This window comes from Athene cunicularia (genome assembly GCF_003259725.1).
Source record: "Athene cunicularia isolate RWA chromosome 15 unlocalized genomic scaffold, athCun1 chr15_part1, whole genome shotgun sequence".
Lineage (NCBI taxonomy): Eukaryota > Metazoa > Chordata > Aves > Strigiformes > Strigidae > Athene > Athene cunicularia.
This window is the reverse complement of record NW_020799121.1, coordinates 7508270-7530445: the sequence shown is the minus strand read 5'-3', so window position 1 is coordinate 7530445 and position 22176 is coordinate 7508270. Positions and strand designations below refer to the sequence as shown.

Here is a 22176-nt window from a genome sequence, read left to right as displayed (position 1 = left end):
CCCCCCGCCGGTGCAGGCGCGCCCGAGCTTCGCTGCGAGAGGGGAACGCAGAGCCGCTATTCGCGGGGACGGTGCCCGGGCTCGGAGCTGCCCCCGCCTCGTACCGGCGCTGGGAGGCACCCTGCGAGGGCTGCTGGGGGCTGCACGCCGCCGCGGGGGTACAGCGCGTACCGGGGGGCTCCTTACACTTGGAAGGCGATTAAGAGACTTGTCCGGAGCGGGATTCTTAGCACGTTCATCTGTTGTAATAGTGTGAAATTCGATAATCGAGGGGTACGGCCGATTTTTAAGGCTGGTTGTCCTTTGACTTCAGCTGCTCTTAAATTAGAAAAACACACAGAAGCAAGGGTTGTAGGAAGTTAACTGCCTTTCATCAGAGCAGATGGAAAGACTGATCAAGGCTTTTTTTCCCCTTACACGAGCCAGCTAAAAAAAAATAAAAGCCACTTCTTCCTGCAAACACTGCTTTAAGCAGCACAGCTACAGCACTAGCCCTTAAAAACTTACTTTAAAAGGATAAATCAAAGACATTTCATGCCATATATACTAAGCAGTTGACAGAAGCCCCAACATGGATTGTAGTGCTTAGACACAATTCCCAAGTAATTATAAAAAACATTTCACACAATTTGTGTAAAATTACCTCTAAAGGGTTAATGAACATTTGCTGTTCTATTTCAGTCTGATACTTTTATCATTTGCTTTCCCCCTTGAAATAGAAAACTATAGTAGCTTTTATGGATACAGTTAAACTACAGGGTTGCCTCTCTTGTCCTTCACTATCACACCAATTTGCAGTCAACATCATGCACAAAATATGATGATGATGATGATGATATATATTGGTTTAATCCCTGACAGTGTAATAGCATTTAACTATGATAAATGTTTTTGTTTGCTTTCATATGCGATTTCAGGACATGAGATTTTTTTTTTTCTAATATTTCACTCATGTCTGTGAGGGCCCCAATTACTGTCATGACAGATAACAGTAATATTTTAATAATATTTTGAAATCATACTTTGAAGATCTCTGTTAGGCCTTTCATCTTTGTGTTTGTCTGACTAGACAAACAGATCTAATGATATGGTGGTAATTCATACGGACATAATGTCATGGTACTGTATCAACACATAATGATAAGGTTACTGAAACTGGTTTAAATCATTGCAAGCTGCCCTCAAAAACTGAAAGCAGTTCCTAATTTTTAATTCCTCAAAACAAGCTTCTGCACTCAAGCCATTATTTTAAAGTGGTTTTTAAATTATGACTGGTTGTATTAATATTAAAACAAACCACTTCAGAAGGCATATTTAATAAATATCCATGGTTTGCAAAACATCCATTTACATCATGCTTCAACTTTCAAAGCCAAGGGAAAAAAAAAATCTCATCATTAAGTACAGAATTTGAGTTGATGTTGGCATTTACTGTAAACTAGCTGTGTCACATCACCTCATAAATTGCTAACATTGTGACAGGAAAAATTTGTCCCTTTCAAAAGGTATATGAAAATGTAAGTATCATGACTCATTTGCATCCAATTTATGTGACTGTATAACTAGAGTATTGCACACTTGAGAAAACAGGTTAAATTTTTTCTATCTACATAAACAGCAACATTTCAGTTAGGATCAGAAGAGGCACAAACACAGATTTTTTGCAGAGTTGGAAGAATTAAAATGCCTGCAATGCTTTGAAAGTGAAAAAAAATAACCAGAATGTTAGTTTTTCTATTGTACATCTTGTTTTCAGAGAATCGTAATACTATGACTTAAAACAAAGCAATGATGCAACAGCCGATTCCAGCACACTGACACTACATGGAAATATACTTACAACTTTTTATAAACAAAAGATTAACAATCCAGTAGCAAAACAATGGTTTCAAAATAGTATTAAAATCATGGTTAAATTTTTAACACACAAGGCCTGTGTGACCTCTGGAGAATGAAATCTCATCTGCTATGTCTGACAAGTTGCAAATTTACCTGAAAATTTTGATCACCTGGACTTCTGAGGAAAGACCTGTCAAGCATGCACAGAAATCTTATCTTTCATCCAGATTTCTGAATTAGAAGTGTGCAGGTCCCCCTGCACAGCGCAATCAGCATTTACAATCCCATCACGAACCATTGTTACCATCAACAAAAGAACAGTTTCTGAAAGGAGATTTTCATATACAAGACATAAAAAGGCTGGACAGAAACAATTGCTGTCAACACAAAATAATAAAACAAGCCTATAAGGAAAACAACTCGGAGCTTTGTAACAAAGTAGACAGCCTGCATTCATCAGAATGAAAATTAGGTGGAGCCAGTGTCTTGTTCATATTCTTAGTTACAATGTCCGTAACTGCAGCACATACTGCGCTGATCCAACAGTGAAAGCCACTGGAAGACAAATTTTGCTCAGCTTGCATTACTTTTATTTTGGTGAAATAGGTTGTTTTGCAACTTTTTACTTTTTTGGGGGACTGGTAAACTGGCTGCATTGTAACATTATTGTGTCTCTCTCTTCGCTGAAATCTGCTCTCCTCAACCTAACCTCTGTCAGTCATCACCTGACAGCCACGGAAAGATGTCAGAAGGACCTGACTAGCAAGCTCAGATCAGTTCTCTGATGGCAGAAGAGGTGGTCGATTGCTACAGAGATAAAGCAGACACGCCCTTTGGCTCATTGGTACCAGGGAATTTCTAATCTTGCACTTGGCATCCACACAGATTTAAGGCTAACTAAACTGTGTTGTCTACAGAAGCACAACTAACTTCTGATTTTTCTGTTGAAGAAACTTCAGCCAGTTGGTTACTTCTCTTAAAGTTTCAGATTGTTGTTAGCATTTTGTGCTATATGGCAGGCATTTTTCTAAAGAGAGTATTACTTAAGTGGGATACAATGACTAAGAGGTCAAATAAAAAGTAACAACTCCTCCCTGTTACAGCCCGCAAGTAATTTTCTGGTCCAGGTTTTCTTCCCACCTGAATTACTCTACCATTATATTAAAATATTTTATATATGAAATGTTCTTGTGATAAATGCATCTGGACACAACACTGGAGACCTGAATTCCTGCCTGCTATATACTCTGAGTGACCTTGCCAAGTCACTCTAACAATCAAATCCATTACCACTTTGGTGGAAAATTTACAAGGTGGATGCAGCTGCAGTTTAAATATTGGACATGTGGAATGGCACAGCTCTCTCCCTCTCATCTATCCTGGAAATTATGCATACTGTTCCATGGAGTTCTAACCAGCAGGAGGACAGCACTTAACTCCACATTCAATTATCTGCCCTTGACCAATTTGGTTTAATTAACCTCTTCTGGTTTGTTTTTTAAAAAAAGATATTCCAAATTTGGATGAAAAGAAGATGCTGATTTTTATGTAACTAGGTGACCCTTCATATTAGAAGCTGGACTGCACAAGTCACTCCTAAGTAACATTCTCTGCAACTGCCAACTGGACCTGGGCTGGTGCTGTAGTACAGTGAACGAAGCTGCCCTTCCTTGTTCTTGATACATAGAGCTTGCTGTAGGGCTGAAAATCCTGCATTCTTAAATACTCTCAACTTACCTGTGGAAAGATTAGAGAAAAAATTAAACACCATCCATGTGGGACACAATAGCGGTCTTCATACTTTGCTTTCCATAGGTCCTTTCATCCAAATAATTCAGAGCACTTTTCTAGAATAAATATTATTTATCTGCTATTTAGAAAGATAAACTTAATCATAGAAGGCGGCAAAATCCTCTGAGTCATCCTTGTGGCTGCTTTCAAGTCATGCATCTCTACCATATGCTACTGTCCAGCTGTTAAACTAACCCTGCAAGTCAGTCTTAGTTACTTTTCAAGAGCTACAGTAGCACTCCATTGACAACTACTACTTTAGACACTCTGGCTTTGCCCAAACTTCTCCAGCCAGTGACTTCTGTTGAGCAGCAGCTTTTCTTATGAGTTATGTTACATCAGTGGTTTAAATTCAAACCTGTGATAGCAAAGCGTACTTTGCTGTTCCATAGGAGTGCTGTGAACTGTTGCTCAATTCCTTAGCCGGGTCTACTATATATACTGCTGGTGGCACACAGACATGAATCAAGAGCATAATCTTTGGCTGCCAAAAATCCAAGTGTAGTTGCACTTATGCGAACAAACCCATAAATGTCAGTACCTTTGTTTTCCCCAACAGAGGCAAAATAAGTTATGCTTCTGAAAGCACAATTGTGCTGGTATGGCTGTTTTTTATGTAACTGCCATTCTGGGATTGCTTTGCCAGTCTAAACACATGCATATTATACCAAGAGAGTACTCAGACTTGACTGGCACAATATATTGCTAAAGAAAACAGAAAAATTTGCAACTGCTATATTGCAAGGATACCAATACAAGACACATCTATCACAGGATACATCTGTAAGTAAAGCAGACCAACGTAAGGAGATTTATACAGCAAAACAACTGGTGCTGAGTACTTAATCTCCGTGCTATGTGCATTTCAGACAGTTTTGCTTCAGGCTAAACCTATTACCTCTTGGAGTACACAGTTCATTCCTGAAGCACATCTACCATCCCTTCCATCTGAAAGCAGTCTAGTTGCTGTGATCTGAAGTTGCCCTGAAACGTGAGCCAAAGCACAGTAAAGAGGGACTATCAGAAAAATCATGTAAGGGCACTACTAATCAAAGTAAAGTACAAACGTAGACCCATCTGTAATTGAAAGGACAGTTAATTCCTCTCTAAATGCCAGCCATTCAAGTGAGATATCACAAACACTAGATGGATAAAAGCATTTGACTAAGACCTTGGCTCCCTGGTTATTTCCAGTAGCTATTCAAGCAGAGCTAGTACAGGGAGAGAAAAAAACCCGTAGCTTTCTCATCCACCTTTTTCTTGGAAGAGCACATTCTTTCAACAAGAGGCAAAAGCCTCAATTATTGAATACTAATTATAATGTTGTACCACAAGAAGAGACACTATTGGCTCCACATATTCTCCAGTTTATTATTTAATCTATCTTAATTAATGTCTGAAAAGTGATGTGGTTTCCTCCACGGAACAGAAGCAATCAATGTGTTTACAGTCTGGTAATTCAGTGACCAGGGCTGGCTCCGTGCCTGTAAGAGCTGGCAAGTCAGATGAGATATCCCTTGAAAACACTTCCTCTGTCACCAGAGGCAAGCTTGTAAAGCACCTTATTGCATTACCAGGCACTGTCATTCTCAGAGGCCACAAAAAGAACAAGCTTATAAAATAAAGTTTCATAAAACCAGCCCAGTTCCAGAACATTCTACTGAGAATATTTAAGGATGTAACGATTATCAAGAACGTGCTGAAGTCCCATTATTTCAGAGCAAGTTAAATGAGGACTAAATATGCTTCCAAGTGCTCCTGTAAAGGCCACCTTATACATTTGTTTAAATTCTTAAATTACTATTACATAATCATAATTGCTGGACCAAGCATACAGTAGCATAAATTGTATATCAATTTCATAGATAAAAATGTATTCTGCAGAAATTATTTTAATATAAATTAAATTACTTTGAAGTAAAGTTTAAAACCCATACTTAGGTAATGGTATTTATCATCTGTGTGCAGGGTTTGTTCTGGTTTGAGGTTTTGGGTTTGGTGGGTTTTGGTTTGGTTGGTTCTGGCTGGGGTTTTTTGTTTGTTTATTTAAAATCAAAATACATCACTGAATGCCATTTTCAGCTCAAATTCTTCAGGAGAGACATCAGGACTTCACACGCATTTTTATAATGTTTTAAGAAAAATCAAGATTTTGCCTGTCAAGACAAATATTTAATAATGCAAATACTACAGCTGTAATAAGTAATGTAATTATTCAGGCTGATATTTAGTAGACAAAGAAAGATGACAAATCACAGAATGAGATGGAAGTGAAATGCATGCTGAAAAAGATGCCATTTTAGTGACGATATTCAGAATATGGAGATTTTTTCGGTTTACTCACCTGTTAAGCCCAATGCCTCCACTGAAGTCACTACCAAGTATTCTTCAACTTTGCAGTCCTACTTGTTGTTTATTTTAGCTTTCTGTTATAATTATTTTTTTAAAACATACACTCTCTAGCAGTACAACATTATAGAACTCTAGGTAGATTAGCCTCTTCGGCATAGCTGAAAAGTTACATTAGGACAGATACTCCATTCTGTTTATGATTCTGAATTCTCCAGCAATTCTTTGTAAATATATTTTTATATATAATCTTCAGCACGTTTTAATATAATAGATTTTCTTCATTGTATTCATTCTCTGCTAAATTAAGTATGTCCTTCTCCACTTCATTTCTCCAACTTATGTTTTTTGTTTGCATTTGTTTTTCTTTTATCTTTCTAGTACAAAGACACAAAAATTTAATGTGAATCAGCAGAGAAATTGCTTTTTCTCACTGATTTTGTGTATGATAAATAGATTGTAATTCTTGCCTATCCTACTTAAATAGAAATTTACATTAATTATTATTTTTATCCTTCATTTATGATCCTAAGTTCAGTTTTATGTCTTCTGTTTTGAAAGATACGGTAAATTTGAGTACTTTGATAATGCTTTTTCATTCAGCTTCTAAGTTCTTGATACAGGATGTTCCAGAGATAGTTACTTTATATAGTCAACATTTTCTTCATTCGATTCACCTGATCTTCTATTTCACAGCATGAGTCACACTGATGGGTTATGTAATTCTCAGTTTACTCTATTGTCTTTCCAGTTGATTACAATACAGATTCTATTTTCACCAAGTCAAAACCATTTCCTAAATCCTCTGAAGCTATCAAAAAGACTTCTCTGCAGAAAATGAATCAGATGAAGAACATTAACAACGTTCTGTTACAAGAACCTGAATGATATAAAACTAATTCCTAGTAGCTAATGTTCCACATTAATAGGGATGCGTGTTAAGCCATAAAAGTACGTTAAGTTCAAGCTAAATGTGATATGTAAGATGGTTTAATTATTGCCTTATTACGGCGTAGTATTTCATCAATTCATTTTGAAATTACTTATTTCCTTATGATATTATGAAAACAGTGTTCCAAGTCTTATTGCTATTTTGTCTTACTACTTAGTTTGGCATATTTAATTTGTAACAATAAATACCAGTTAAGCTTTGAACCAACTGAGGACCTCCAAAGGCCTAACTCATTCTCTGGTCTGTTAAGAGTGTATTTATTAAAGCTACCGGTAACAGGGAGATGAGACAATTACGTCTGCACCGCCATGTCCAGGTATGACAGAACAGTAAGGTAGTTCCGGTGTAACAAGAGTCGTGGGTCTGCCCAGGATCCAGACTTCCTCCACAGTGAACCTGGATTCTTGCCATCCAGTAGTATTTAGGGAGGCTCTGGCTTTGCACTAAGGGGGCACTGGTTTTGCTCTTTCCTTCCCATGATCCGTACTGTATCTCTGCTGCTATTATTTCAATTTTCTGGAGGGAACCTGAGCCCTTCAAAGTATTTTTAACATATATTTATCATTACCCTAATTTTCAAGGTCCCTGATAATAACTTCTCTTGCCACAAACATTTGATGCAACCACCTAATTTCAAGACCGGTAATCCAGACCAAATGTATCAAGAATTGGCAGTGACAACTTTAGGGGCTCATGAATTAACAGAGTTTTTCCTTTTGCACTTTGGAAATTCCCCTAGATTTCATCTGGGTTGCCACCTTAACAAAGACAATACCAGTTGCTTGTCTTCTCAGACTGTCAGTTTGAAAAGGTCACTGCTTGTGAAGCTAAAACTAGCACTGAGATGGCTCCACTGTTTTATAGGCAAGAATATGCCAGTCCCTCTTCAAGAGCTTGCTTGGCACATTCTGGTATTAAGTTTGAAGGATTCACTACAGTGTGCAAGGGAGAAGGCAGATTCCAAGTACTCTGAGGTCATGGCAGGAAGAGGGATCCTCCAGGCATTATTTCAGACATTCAGTGTTTGAGAACCTTTGTGTTTTCTACCTGATCTTGCTGTACTTGTAGTGGAATCCAGCCAGGACTAATAACAAGACGACATTTGCTTTTGGGAGGGGAGGTGGTGGGCCTATATTGGTTGTCAGATGTTGGAGAGTACTTCAGAGCACTGATTACTGTGACACTTGGTCTGGGAACATTCCAGTCAATATTTTCTGCTTACTAACCTGAAAAACAAAGCAAAATGCCCCAAACTTGGATAACTAGCCTTAAAGAACTATTTTCCAATTTCTTACTGGGATAAGACAAGTACAACCATGCAACAGCATAGAATTTAAAAAAGCCAACACACACAATACAACACCCCCCGAAAAATACAGCACTCAAAATGTCAGAAATGGACTTAAAGCTCTTAATACCTCATGAAAGATTTTACTTCATCTTATCACACAAAATTACAGATAAATTAACATATGTGCAAAAATGCACAATTAATGTTAAATTGACTTTATTCATATTTAGTTTTGAACACACATGTAAACAACAATTATGAGACAATTTTAAGCAAAAAAATTATAATGAGTTGCTACAGATATTTTAAAATATCTTCTGCCTCCATTTTGATAGAAGACAGGAAACAAATCTCTTGCAAATTTAGAACTTTGAAAAGATGTCATACATAAGCAAACTTAGTAAAAAGCCATGCAATGTTTTCCTATATACACTTTTTCCCTTTATGTCCTTTAAAACTGATATTTAAAATCCCCTTTTATTCTTAAAAATATTTATAAAAATAAAATACTTTCTTTGTTAACTTTAGCTACATTTTACTTATTCCAGTGGATTCACTGCAAGTGTAATTTGCACACAGTAAGTTACGCACTTCATTAATACCTCATCAGTTCTATGGACAAGCACCATTTGCTGATACCCGCAATACAGTCCTAACCCTGTTTCCACTGGAGTCAAATGACAAAACTCTCATAAACTTCAAAAGAAGTTTAAAAAGCTCACTTTTTTAACTATTCTGACATAATAAAAAATAACATCAGAGGTTTTGATTCTTGACTGTTTATTTGAATTGTCAGAAAAAGCAAATCCTAGATTTAGAATTCTGATTCAAGCAAAGTAAAACACATTATTGTCTGTTTTTACATCTAAGGTCTGACTTGCCTATATGTAAAAAATAACAATAAATTCTAATTATTACAGGACTACTATAAAAAACTTAAGGTTTATAAATGCTTTTAGCATGAAAGAGCATGTAAGCATTTTGCTTGCTTTTTATGCAATGACTTCAAAGACAGTATCTTGTTCAAATATACACTGGAGACGTTTTTCTTAAGATATAGAAAAAGTTTGCTATGCAAACTCTCAGTAAGAGCAAGCCATTGAAGCAGAGTTTTGTTTTAAAATCTACATTTGTCAAGTTCATATCTAAGACAGCTATGGCTATTTCTTTGCATCTAAAAATAACAATAACAGTTTTATTCATACAAATATATAGTTCATACAGTCATCAAAAAATAAAAAAGGGCTAACCATCTCCTACAGCTCAGGACAGTCTGGAAGGCTCAGAGTTTGAAACCATGTACAACCCAACAAGACTATATTGATTGTCTTGCCATCAAAGTGGTCAACAAGTCATTTATATAGCACTGAATCAACAATCTGTGACTAGTCATGCAAGCAGTCCTGCTATCTACAAGCTATTAAAATATGCAAATACAAAGGAAATAATTGATTAAAGATTCTTTAGCATCTCCTGACAGTTAGAAATCTGGGAATGGCCTTGCACAGTACTTCACCTCAATGGCAAGTCTAATTTACTGCTGTCTCCATTACAGATACACGCACAAGTGAGAACACTTGAACACACAAGCTTGAGCACAGAAGAACAGTTGCACATCTTTGTGGAGAGTATTGGAAATCTTGCTACTTCATAATAATTAATAAACAGAGGCTGGTGGAAAGAACACATTCAGCATATATATATTAAAAAATACCAGTGATCCATTAAAAATGTAATATTCAGCATTCAAAATAAGACAAAAGAGAACACCAATAGCAGGAAAATAACTTGGGGTTTTAAAATATCCTGATATTAGCTAGAATTTTTTATCACTTATTCTGGCACTGAGTAACTGAAAAAAAGCATGCATTTAAATAGCTTTTTATTTCACAGATGTTAGAATGTACGAAATGCATCTTAATACCCAACTTTTTCAGCAATGTAAGACTGCAGTAATGTCACCTTACAATAAATAGCTATTTTTACTAAAAATCTATGAGCAGTCACTCCAGGCTTTAACATATTATACTAATAAAGAAATGAAGCCAAAACTGCACATGTACAAAACAGCTGATTTATGTAAATTTCATATTCAGCTTCTGTTTGTTTACCTGTTCCTTACCTGCCTGCTGGGGAAGAAAATAAGAAAACCCAATATTGCCAATTAGACTATCAGGAAACAAGCTGTCACAATACAAATAATTTTATTCCAGTCAAAGATAAGCAAATCTGCCCCCATGAATTTTTTTTGCAGTAAAACTGAAGAGAGACTGAAATAGATTTCCTATCTAATATCAAATCAAGTTTTAGAAATAAGATGTATTGCTGTACTATCTATAGGAAACTCTGCTGTCCTGCCTTCCCCAGGCAGAACATTGCACCATGGCACTGCTGAAAACTTGAAATGTTACTAAAGCACTTCATGCTACAAAAATGACATACATTCATTTAACACACACTGGCCTCAGCTATAAAATCTTAAAAGCCTATGTTGAAGGGAAAGCAAAGTTTGGTAAAAACCTTCAGATAGAACAATAAAAGCAGCAAATGCTTCCCCTCCTCTGAACTGAAAACATGTTTAAGGGTCTACTTAAAACACTTTAAAAAAACCACAACAAACACCCACAAAAAAGCAATGACTGTCTTGGGCAAAAATGGCCTTGCCCTGGAAGTAGGGTGATATTTAAAAATTTATTTCTGATTATAAGTTGCTACTTAATCTAAAAAGTTTCTTCTTTTGTTTTTATCCAAAGCATCTGTGAGCCTGATAGGGTGCTAGCAGTTTATTTAAACTTTTGCCTTCCATGCTATTTTTAGCTTGTGGAGGCTCACACAAAACATTTCCTAGAGCTTAATGGCTTGTTCTCTCATTGCTATTATTACAAACCATTCAAACGGAAAGTTGTTAAGTGTGCAGTTTGAATTCATAGGTGCTTGTTTTCCACTGGTTGACATCTGCATCGATCATGTTGCGCTCTGTGAAAGTAACTCGTCCTTCTGAATCAATGAGAATGACCGTGTTAGTCCTGAAACAACGTAAGCATAGAAGGTTAAACCTTGTGTCCATCATATAAATTTGCAGGGTCCCATCCCTCACCCCCAAAGGTTTTAGCTCATTTTTTTCTTGACCACGTATCATCACCAGACTACCAGGGCAGGAATCATCCTGGCAAGTTCATATGAGCATTTTCAGTCCCTTCTTCTGTCACTCCACTGCCCTGATTCCCTGCTGCACCTGCAGCAGCTGACACACAAAGCTGCTCATTTACAGGGAATATGATAAAAGGTTAAACTTTTTTTAATGCCACATTCCATTCAGAACTAGCATAAACCCAAGTTTTTCTTCACAGCCTACATGCACCCTGATTGATTATTCATCTCAATAGTACTCTTTCATTCTTTCCTCTCAAATCAATTGTCCATTAAGATTTAAACATCATTATCATAGAACACTGATACACAATCACAGAAAAACTTTTATCTGTCTAGGAGCCTTCCAAAGAGGAAATCTGTTTTCAGGAAAAGCAGATTCCATTCATGCATCTATGCCACATTGTGATGTGTAAGCTGTCATTTCTATATGGACACTGCAGTACTCTGCCAGGGAGAGATGACTGACAGAAGCAGGAATTTTATGCCATCCTGATGTGGTGGCCTTCCCCAAGTCATTTCACCGTTGTTCACTCATATAGAAAAAAGTGCTTAATTTCCTCAGAAGCATATCATGAGGCCTAGTTAACAATCTCTGTTCACTAAGCCACTTTCCCAAAGGAAGGTAAGTGTGAGCATACATTATAGTAGCAGAGAAGACTTGAAATACAGTGTTAATTCACCAGTAAGAGGTCAGTATTTCTATGGAGTTATTGCTGCTTCCTTTGAAATAGCTAGACTGCAATCTGTGAAACAAGGGGAGGAAGATGCTTCTTTACCATTTTAAGTCATTATCCCATATTTAAAATTTCTTTGAATACATTTTATAAAGATACTCAGTTTTTGCAGTGGTTTCTTTCTTAGAATACCAATTTAAAATACTTACAGAAGTGAGTGATCTCTACTTATCAGTTTACATCTCTACAGTGGAAATACTGACTATGCCAGAGACACTGATCTGACAAAATCACTGGCAGACTTTTAGAGTAAGAATTCCCTATCAGCAGCGACAGGCTTTGCCTATAATTTTGTCCCACTGAGAATTAAATGCAAGATGTATAGTATTATTCTATTCTTCTTGCAGCTTTGGTAGAACAGTCTGAGCAGAAAGTGATATCATCTCAGTAAGAACAGCAGTATCAGTTAGGGGACAAGTGTAGTAGGTTTTTAATGTATGAAAGTGGCAGCTACGTATTACAATGACATGTCTAAAGAAATTTCTAACAACTATGCAGAAAACACTCTTGCTCTTGGAAAAGAAATGTCTTCTGCAGTTCCACAGATACAGAAGATAATTGCATTTTTCTACTAAAAATGTGATTTCAAGGCTTTTCATGTTATGATAAAAATCAAAATTAGAGGCAGTCGGATCTGTTACTACACTGGGGAACCAAGAGAACTGTATTCTCTTGGACAAACTAAAGCTATCTTATACTCCCCACCAAAGACAAACCATAATGCATGCTTAAATTAATGCTTATCAGTAGCAAATCTAAGACACCAGAACACTAAGCAAGGAAATACTTGACTGAATTATACTTAATAGCTGAACAAATTTAAAGCTGTCACTATAGAATTAGAATTTATAGCAGCATAATTTTGATTTGAGATATGCTTTGATCCAGCACACATCTATTTCTGACCATAAATATTTTACCTTGTTCCATAACCTGGGCAACGAACACACACAGCTGCATACTTGTTCAATATAGGACGTATATAATCCCTCCCTTGGTCTTCAATCGCAGGGTCTGGTAATTGACTGAAAAAAGTAGTAGAGTAATAAAAAAAATTTGAATTCTCCACTATTAAGACATTCATCCCACTTGAACCATGCTGTGTTGACCGAGTGGTTGAAAAATGACAAACACTTTTCAAAAAGTACAAAAAAAGTGTGAATTGTGTTCAAAACTAAAGTATGAGGAAAACAAAACAATTTGTAAGCTCTTTCCCAAAGGGATTCTTTCAAGCTCTTGAACTTTTGTCTCACTTGAAGAAATATTTTTAATATTCTGACAAGTTTTTCCAGTTTCCTTGTTATTCTTTTTCTGTCTTTCTGTATTTTAGTTTCAGTTAAAACCTCAATGATCAAATAATTTGAGGCACATCATATAAACGGGCATTCTTCCAATTAGACTCCAGGAGTTCTTTCTGTGTCAAAGAAAGAGCTCTCTGCTCCCTTCAATATTTACTTGGAATACCTGGAAAATACCTAGGAGAAATCCTTAAAAAACCTTTGTGAAGATGCAGCAGAGGACATGGTGAGCTTGCACCCGAATTTCTTGACATAGATTCCTATCAAAGCTTGAAAGACATTTAGAAACATGATTTTATTATAAAGCACATCAAGCTTCATTTATTATAATTAACAAATATCAGCATTCCACAGAAGAGATGCTAAGGTCAAAGGTTACTGCAGCAACCCTACATCCCTGGCTTTCCATTCTCATCACCAAAACATAATCTCAAACGCTAGCCGTAAGTACAGCTTCCTATTTCAATAATTAAAGATTAAAATATTATTTATCAAAATCCAATTTAACTATTATTGCAGCAGGTTTTTGTGTTTGATTTTTAAGATACTTCCATCTTCAAGAAATAATCCCAATTCTGCCTCCTAGCACAGACCCAGCTGTACCTATAAAATAAAAATAATTCAGCAGCCTATCAGCTGTACAGTGAATATTGGGGAGGAGGGCAGAGCAAAACAGACTGATCAATTCAACCCCATTTTCAGAACTCATCCTGAACTGTGGAGAAGACTGTGCAATTTGTTATACTGTAACTGACCTTTACATCTAGCTGGGATCATTTTCTTTGTTGTGGTGAAGAAAACCAGTGGGTGTTTCAGGGAGAAGCAAGAATAGGTGCAGTTCTAGTGTGAATAGAGCAACTAAGCTCTGACTCCTGTATGGGGCATTTGGCGGGAGCATGCCACGATGTAACAGCGAAGGCACACAGCAGGGCACTTCAGCCTGTGAGAACTGTCAGCTTCTACCTGGTACTCCACCACTGGCAGTTCCTGTATGCTCTGCACAATAGGCTGCACTTGAGCAACTTAACAAACCCAAGCAGTTGTAAGGAGACTGGAAGGAGTTGCAGTACATCCCTGAGATCACAGTCAAAAGCAGGGCTGAAGCAGAAGAGAGTGGTTAAAGCAAAAAAACCTGTATCCGGCAGGACAGAAACGAATTCTAAGACTAAGCCAATCATCGTACCTACTTAATTCCTGTAACACACACACACACAGAGTGATCATAAAGTAATATGCAGTAAAATATTTTAAGAAAGTTCAAAGCTAGTGCATATCCATATGTTCATGTTTATTATGAAAAGATCATTTCATCTTGAAGCGTGCTTTGGTAAGATTACAGACTTAGTTTTGAATATTGCTTTTTATAAGTAAATATTTCCATTTTATAGTCAGATTATTTCAGATGAGATCATATTGAAGTACTGAACATTAAGGAAAGATAATTTGGGCTGTATTGTATCTTATAGCTTTGTCTTTTTACTAGTAAAAAGTATAACAATTTTTTGAAAAATCACTTGATCTGATATCAGATAGAAAAGTAATTAAGACAGCTTAGGAGACTTCCCAATTACTACTCATTGCTCAGATGTCCGAGTTCTTATGTAAACATTTATTTTGAACCACTGAAAAATGTCACAAAGATGAATGTTGGCATTAAAATTGACTGATAAAACTAGAAAACTGGATCTATATACCAAAACCAGCTTTGCTTTAACACAAGGCCCCCCATAAACAGGTAAAAGTTAGGCTAAACATGGAAGTTACTAGGCAGGCAGTGAGCAATAATATGAATTTAAATCACAGCACCTCCTTTACCCTACTCCATGTCTGGACATTGAAGTGGTATTAATCTCCTTCATTTCTAAACATCTAGCTTGTGGGTCTAGGTTCACTGTGTAGCCAGCAGTGGGTCAGGAGACAGACACTCAAACTCTTCTTGGGAACTTCCTTGACCAGAGGCTTAGAGCTGATACTTACAGCAAATACTCCCTTACCTCCTTCCCCCGTTTAGCCTAAAACAATAGCACTTCCGAGGGAGGCAGCTCAATTGCTGGCTCTGCTTTGAAAACAGCTTACTTCTCCACCCTCTGTCTACACTCTGGGTAGCAATACAGAAAAGCTAGCAGTTAATAACACAAACCTGCTCATGTAAGCAAGTGCTTACTCTGTCTTGAGGAAGAAACAGAACCTTACCCTACAGTGGGTCTCCACAAAGCTTACAGCAATAACTTACATGTCCCCTGCCTGGCACTCATTACCCTTACTAAAAGAAATGCAATCATTAAAACAAAAGGGCACAGAGAATTCAGCATATAGTCTATGAGTACTAAGACTGTAGTAATGTTTACTGTTTGCTGCTTAAAAATCAATATTGTTGAAAGTCAGTCTCTGTGGAGAGGAAGAACTACTTTTGCCCTTCATTACTCAGATTTAGTCAACTAATATATGGCTAAATTTTCTTTTCTGTCAAAAGAGTTTATATATGAAATTTTTTAAGCGGTCATATCGCATTTTGAGTAAACTCTGGCTATCACGTTCTTACGGCTCTTGATTATTCATCACTGTAAGAAGCTCCTGCACCAAGTCTTCTTTGGTAAGATCTTGACTTCTCTTGACCACTTCTGTGAAAAGTTGCTTCCCATATTGAAGTTTCTTCCATGGTGTATCCAACAAAGAATTACTCAATCCATATATTCCTATACATACAAAAACCCCACCCAAACAACTTATTAAACTCTGGAGCAAAGAAAATTAACTTATGCAAAAAATAACTTCATAATAACTTCATAATTATCTTATCCCACACAGTCTGAGGAACAAAACCAAACGCTATCATCAATCATGAATCTTTTATAATAATTTGCTTATTCATCCTATTGCCAGCTTTCACTTTGCTTCAAAAAAAAGTTGTAATTAAAGTATGCATCAAAGATGTATATTGTGATAAAATAAATACAACAGCTCTTCAGATAGTAAGAGTCTCCTAGGTGTATAACTCATAATAAAATAACATAACCATTTCTCGACAACTTTTCTGGATCACTACTTCTTACTTTTTTATTAGGGGGAAAAAAGCCCAAAACCCAACACACAAACCACACCACACACCCCCAACACCCACTTCAGAGCATCATTGCTCTTTTAGTTTACTAAAATTAGCTGAATTTGAGATTTTCACCACTGTTATTAACACAATGTACGTTGTGGTGTGAAATCACAAAGCTTTTTTTTTTCCCTCCAGAACACAACACTAATAGAAACATTAGAGTATTAGCTAACCTCAACATAAAATACCTTGTAATCATGATACTGTTGAGTTTATTTCTGTAAAGCTTCAAGCTTTATATGTCATGAAATTAATAAAATCTGCAATAAGGAGGTTGTTATAAGTTCAAGATTTAAAAGTAGTAACAACTGTTTACAGACCAGCCCCTGTGGACACTCCTAGCTGCACAGTATATACATACTTATTAAGTAATGTTGGGGGGTGGAATTCAATTTAATTGGAAAGGGTACTGTCATGATTTGCAATTCTCATTAGAGATTTCACAATTTTATTTATTTTAATACAATTTAAGTGATTCCCCAGCTAATTTTTATCTTCAGGTATGCTACAAAACACATACCCCATTCCTAAACAGGAGACCACAGCAGTCATTTTACACTCAGCTGTGCTTAAGCACTTCCCTGTGCTGATATCCAGTTCTCTGTTACTTTTAACCTCTGGTTTGGTAGACTATGAAAAAGGTACAACAGAACGATATGATTTCTGCAGTGCAGTCTTTTCCAGTTTAGCTATATTACTCATAATTTACTTTTGTCTCCAATTTTACCCTTGAAAAACACTGCAAAGCAACATTTCGTGACAAGAAGGAGCTTTTCTCACCACAATCCAAACAAATAAACACAAAGGTTACCAAACCTCCTCTATCCCTGAAGGCAGACACATACACAGCAAAAGAATTTGTTGTTGAAGCATGGAGACCAGAACTACCTTTGCTATAGCCTGAAAATACCTAAACCTTGTGATTCAGCGGCTAAATTTTGGTTTAAAATGTTTGTATTAAAACCTGTTTCGTGCTTGTAGCTGTAGAAAATCTAACAGCTGTTTCCAAGAATTTTTGCTATAATTGCTACAGTAACTATTTGCCTACTGGCAGCAACATTTTGACCATTAACCTAAGCAAGCAAAATAAGCCACTGTCATTAACTGTTATCAACCAGATACACTGCTCAGAGCCTTCTACGTGTCCTTGTCCATTTAAATTGGCTTTTTGGTGATGAATTCTGGATTATTGTTCTATGTAGTTGGCTAGCAAAGGACAAGATTTTGAACATCTTAAACCAATCCACCTGATAAGACAGATAAATATTATTCCTTTTAAGCAGCTCTGTCCCTAGGGGAGCACAGTCACACTGCTGGGTAAGGAAAGTTAGGGTCAAGTCCACAAACCTTTGAAAACTCTATTTCTCAAGACTTCTGTCGTTCAGTCACAGTTACCTAAGAAGCATCCCAGTAACTGCAGTGGCAGCAGGATAGAAGCTTTTAATGAACTATTCGATTCTTTACTGAAATTTTTTAGTAAATACTTAAATGAATTTAAGGACTTTCTTTGCATTCTTGAAAAAAAAATGTTACTGAAGACAATGCTTAAATTACTGGAGCAATACAGCTATATTTTTACTCCCTTAAAACAACAAAAAGTAATATTCAGACCTTTCTGAAGAAAACCTACCAGGATTTAGGAAAACTGGTTCTGGTTCCCCTTTGTTTCCATAGTAGCAAATTACATCTCCTTTGGTGGTACTGAAAAATATAAATAAGAATTTCTCCTTGAAAAACCATCAGCTTCTATATTTGATCATGCTCTAATTTCATGTAAGCTTCAAACACAGCAAGCTGTTTCTCCCACTGTTACTACGATGATATCACAGCCTCGAGATTAATTGATGAGTTATATTACTCTCCTCTCAAAATACAATACTAGATATACCACTGTCAAATAGTACCATTATAATTTTTAAACATAACTGTAATAAAATTCAGTAAAATCCCAGAACTGCTGCATGGAATGTAGCCAGGCTTAATGACAAAAATTTGTATGGTTTTGAATAACTGAAGATTTAATTACTTCGGGGAAGATGGCATGTTAAAACAAAAGGACAATCCGTTACAGCAAGTAAAGTTTTCCTGTCATCTCTTTTGAATTGCTACTGCATTTTAAGAAGCTGACTGCTTTGGACCATTTTATCTGGCAGAAGTCAATTTTTAAGCCCACTTATAATAATGTCATAGGGCATAGTTTGGTCCTTTAAGTGACAAATATGCATTTTCAGGCTGTTTTCAGGTAATGGTAGTTAATGTTTGTAAACTCTCTAATTGTAAGTACTGGCTTCAGCACTCACTCTCTTGTACAGTTTAGCAGGGTCAATCTGACATCATGTTAAAATACAGCTTCCAACACTGCAAATAACTCTCACCTGGCACAGATGATATCAGCATATCCTAACAGCACAGATTTTTATGTACGCATACTGATACTGACAAACCAAATAGCAAATGATAAGAATTAAAAAAAAATATTTAAAAAAAAAAATCAAGGAAGTCATCAATAAGCCTTGTGGGAAATGGAAGGCAGGGAATGGATTGCCATTAGATGGTTCACTCTCAACATCCCTCAGTCCCATCAGCTGACATGAAACAGTGATTCCTCAGATTGCTACCAGTTGGTGGGTTTTGACAGGTTTTTTCGTTTATGTTTTAAAATTTGCCAGGACACAGCCCTGAGACCATATAATTCTGTATTTCACTCTATTGATTTACTTGTTCACAGTGGAAGAGAGTATTATCGCTGTTACCAATAAATACATTCTGAGCGTAGTTCAATTTTTAATTTGTTTCCCAAGCTATAGCTCCATAGACTACGAATAGACTTCCTGAATTAAAAAAAACAAACCCAAACACACACAAAACTTGCAGTTAGATTGAATTTGGATTGAGTAGCATAAAACATAATAGAGTAGAGAAGTCATGTCGCTTAAGAGAAAATGAGGAGCTGGAAATATCTGTGTCTTGATGCAAATAAGAGTATATAGAATGCAATCTCATTAATGATGTACTGGAAGTTAGATTGCTCTGCATAAGTTAGCATCCTCTACTCAAATCTTAATATCAAGCAAGCCAGTCTTGATTTAGCTGTTTATATTCTTCTTAAAAAGCCATTCTGAAAGCCATTCTAGAGCGCCCTTTGCAAGGCAGCTGTATGAAAAGGGAAATATTAACTTATTAATTATACAAGTCATAAAAGGTGAGAGGTAGAATATAAAAAACCACCTAAAGCAAAAATAAAATTGCCTTTCCTCATCTCTGTACTACTCTTCCTCCTCCCCAAACCCATGAGACTTTCGAACTCCATGAGAAAGATGTCCAAGTTTTTTTGCATAGTTAAAAGAGTAATTATAACAGGTGGTATATTTTGTGTTGTTGCTTTCATTGTTAAATATATAATAAACTCTCAGTTATTCTGTTTATGATTCATCTACTGTTAAAAGAAATGGGCATTTTCTGAACTTTTCTCTAGTGGCTTAAAAGACATTTATTTTCCTTATATTTGTCTTTCTTTTCAATATTAAGATCCTTGTTCAAATTTACCTTATGCTTATCTCAAGACTCTCTACTGACCACTCCAAACTCTCCACAGAGATCTGCCCTCATCAGAATCGTGACAACCAGCATGCTTCAGTTTTCAGCAGGGCACTGAATTCCTGTTCCGGCCCTACTTCCTATACCCTGACGATTTTTACTAGTCTATGCTAGAGTTCTCATGTGACCTGTGATTCAGTAAAAATTTTTGTTCCACTACCACAGATTAAATTGTTTATGTATGTGACCCATTTATGGAATCAGTTAAAAGTTGTATTTTTTAATAAGAGACAAAAGGGGTTTTTTATTATTTTTAAACACATCAAGGTAGAGAAATGCAGCATTTTCAATGAATATGAGAAAGTGCTACTGACAAGTACAGGTGAAAGAAAAAAATTTTATTAGCACAACATGAACTTCCCTTCTATTTCTTGAGACTCCTTCAGGTACAAACAAGTTCTGAATTAAAAGTTACACAGAAAAAAGGTATAGTTTGTTCATGAACAGGTAAACACAGCAATCAAAACAACAGATGTTTTCATTGGACATTTTCTTTGTTGAATAGAAATAAGTTATTGGAAGAGTGGGAAAAATATTTAATGAAATATTCAGTTATTATGCTGGTTCAGCAAACTTGTCTGCCAGTACACTTGTCTGCAGAAATATCTGAGAAAAATGAACAAAAGGTATACTTCCTGAAACTATTTTTATAGTCATGCCATATACAATGAGAAGTCTTTGACTCTTCTGTTCTACCACTACTACTATTTCCTTCAGTTAAATTTTCAAGATATTCTGCTTTTAAGCTAGATGGATGCTATTACAATTTTTTTAAAATTTCAAATATAAGAGTCCCATACATTCTTCCCTTAAGTGGATTTTGCCAGGTCTTCACAGAGACAGGAGAAACTCTGGATAGCCAGAGAAGTTGAGCCATACTTTATTTGGCTGCAAATACTAAGCTACGTATCTAAGATGCCTGGGACCTTACAGGAGTGAAAAAAAGAATGGAGTTCAAAGGGTCAACAGAGCTTCTATGAGGAAAGTTGGGTGTATGAGTTCAGTTATTCAAAACCAAAAAACTTGACAACAGGATGATGTTAATCATCTTGCTCAAAGCATGTTATGGCCCTGGCAAAGCTTTACATAAACAAAGCCTAGAGCCAGGCTGAACACTAAATGGAATTTATATTTAATGTTCTCAAGTTCTTGTTTATTAATGTTTTGTTAGGACCAGCTGGGCATTTTAGCAATGTCAGGTCTTTCCCCCTTCAGAATTCTTAATATTATCTTTATGGCTAGTTAACAGCACAAAGGGATGTTAATGTGTATGACGCATGTCTATCCCAGCTGGGGTTAGACACCTTCCTACAAGTTTGATTCCCACTGGTACATTTAGAGTTGGCACACAGTTAGTACTAATACTAGAAAGAATCCCTTGGCAGCTAAAAATAGGAGAGTATTGAGCTGAGCTGTCATTAAAAGACCAGTCTGACATCTTGGTACCAGTCACATGCTAGGATGCCAGAAGTCATATACTCACAGGACTACACTGGCACACTGGATTTTCCATGAACAGGGCATAGAAAACGCGATGTGCAAGTATTTTAGGTCACCTGAAGTTGCTGAATTGGCATGTTTCATAGAGCAAACTATTTATATTGTATGTCAAAAGCCAGAAGTATTACTTTGAAAAATATAATCCATAAATAAAATTCAGTTGGAATTAATACAATACAATGACTAAGTATAGGGAGAACAAATAAACCAAAGTTAAAAAACGAGAAAAAATTGGCTGTTAATAGCCTCTTTTAAGATTAACACATGGGTCATTAAAAAAAACCCAAAACTACAGTAGCAATTATAATACATAATAAAATGCATGTAATATCTAAGCAAATAAAGCAGTCATTATGGTCGTTATAGAGTTTTTTCTAGTTAAGACACCAGCAATTACACAAACTATTTTATTGATGCATTAAATACTCTTTTCAAATTGTGAAATCCATATCTGCTGTAGAAGGTCTGTGAAAAGATCAGAGCTATTGTTATCACCTGAGGTCTCAAAAGACAGAGTTTTAGATAGAAAGGTAGACAAATGGCCCAAGCAAGCCCTTGAACACAGC

General features: G+C 36.3%; 1 protein-coding gene across 3 annotated transcripts in view; it reads right to left on the bottom strand.

Moving 5' to 3' along the window:
• Positions 1–8421: 8421 nt before the first annotated feature.
• TANGO2 (transport and golgi organization 2 homolog) overlaps positions 8422–22176 on the bottom strand; it is a 36850-nt gene continuing 23095 nt past the window's right edge. For 2 of the 3 annotated variants that reach the window (XM_026859528.1, XM_026859527.1), the window contains exons 6-9: positions 18144–18214; positions 15950–16103; positions 13030–13134; positions 8422–11248 (exon numbers count right to left, since the gene is read on the bottom strand). In XM_026859528.1, the coding sequence (XP_026715329.1) occupies positions 11128–11248; positions 13030–13134; positions 15950–16103; positions 18144–18214 (451 nt within the window). In that variant the 3' untranslated portion in view covers positions 8422–11127. The remainder of the gene's footprint in view (positions 11249–13029; positions 13135–15949; positions 16104–18143; positions 18215–22176) is intronic. The other variant, XM_026859529.1, reaches the window with a different exon arrangement.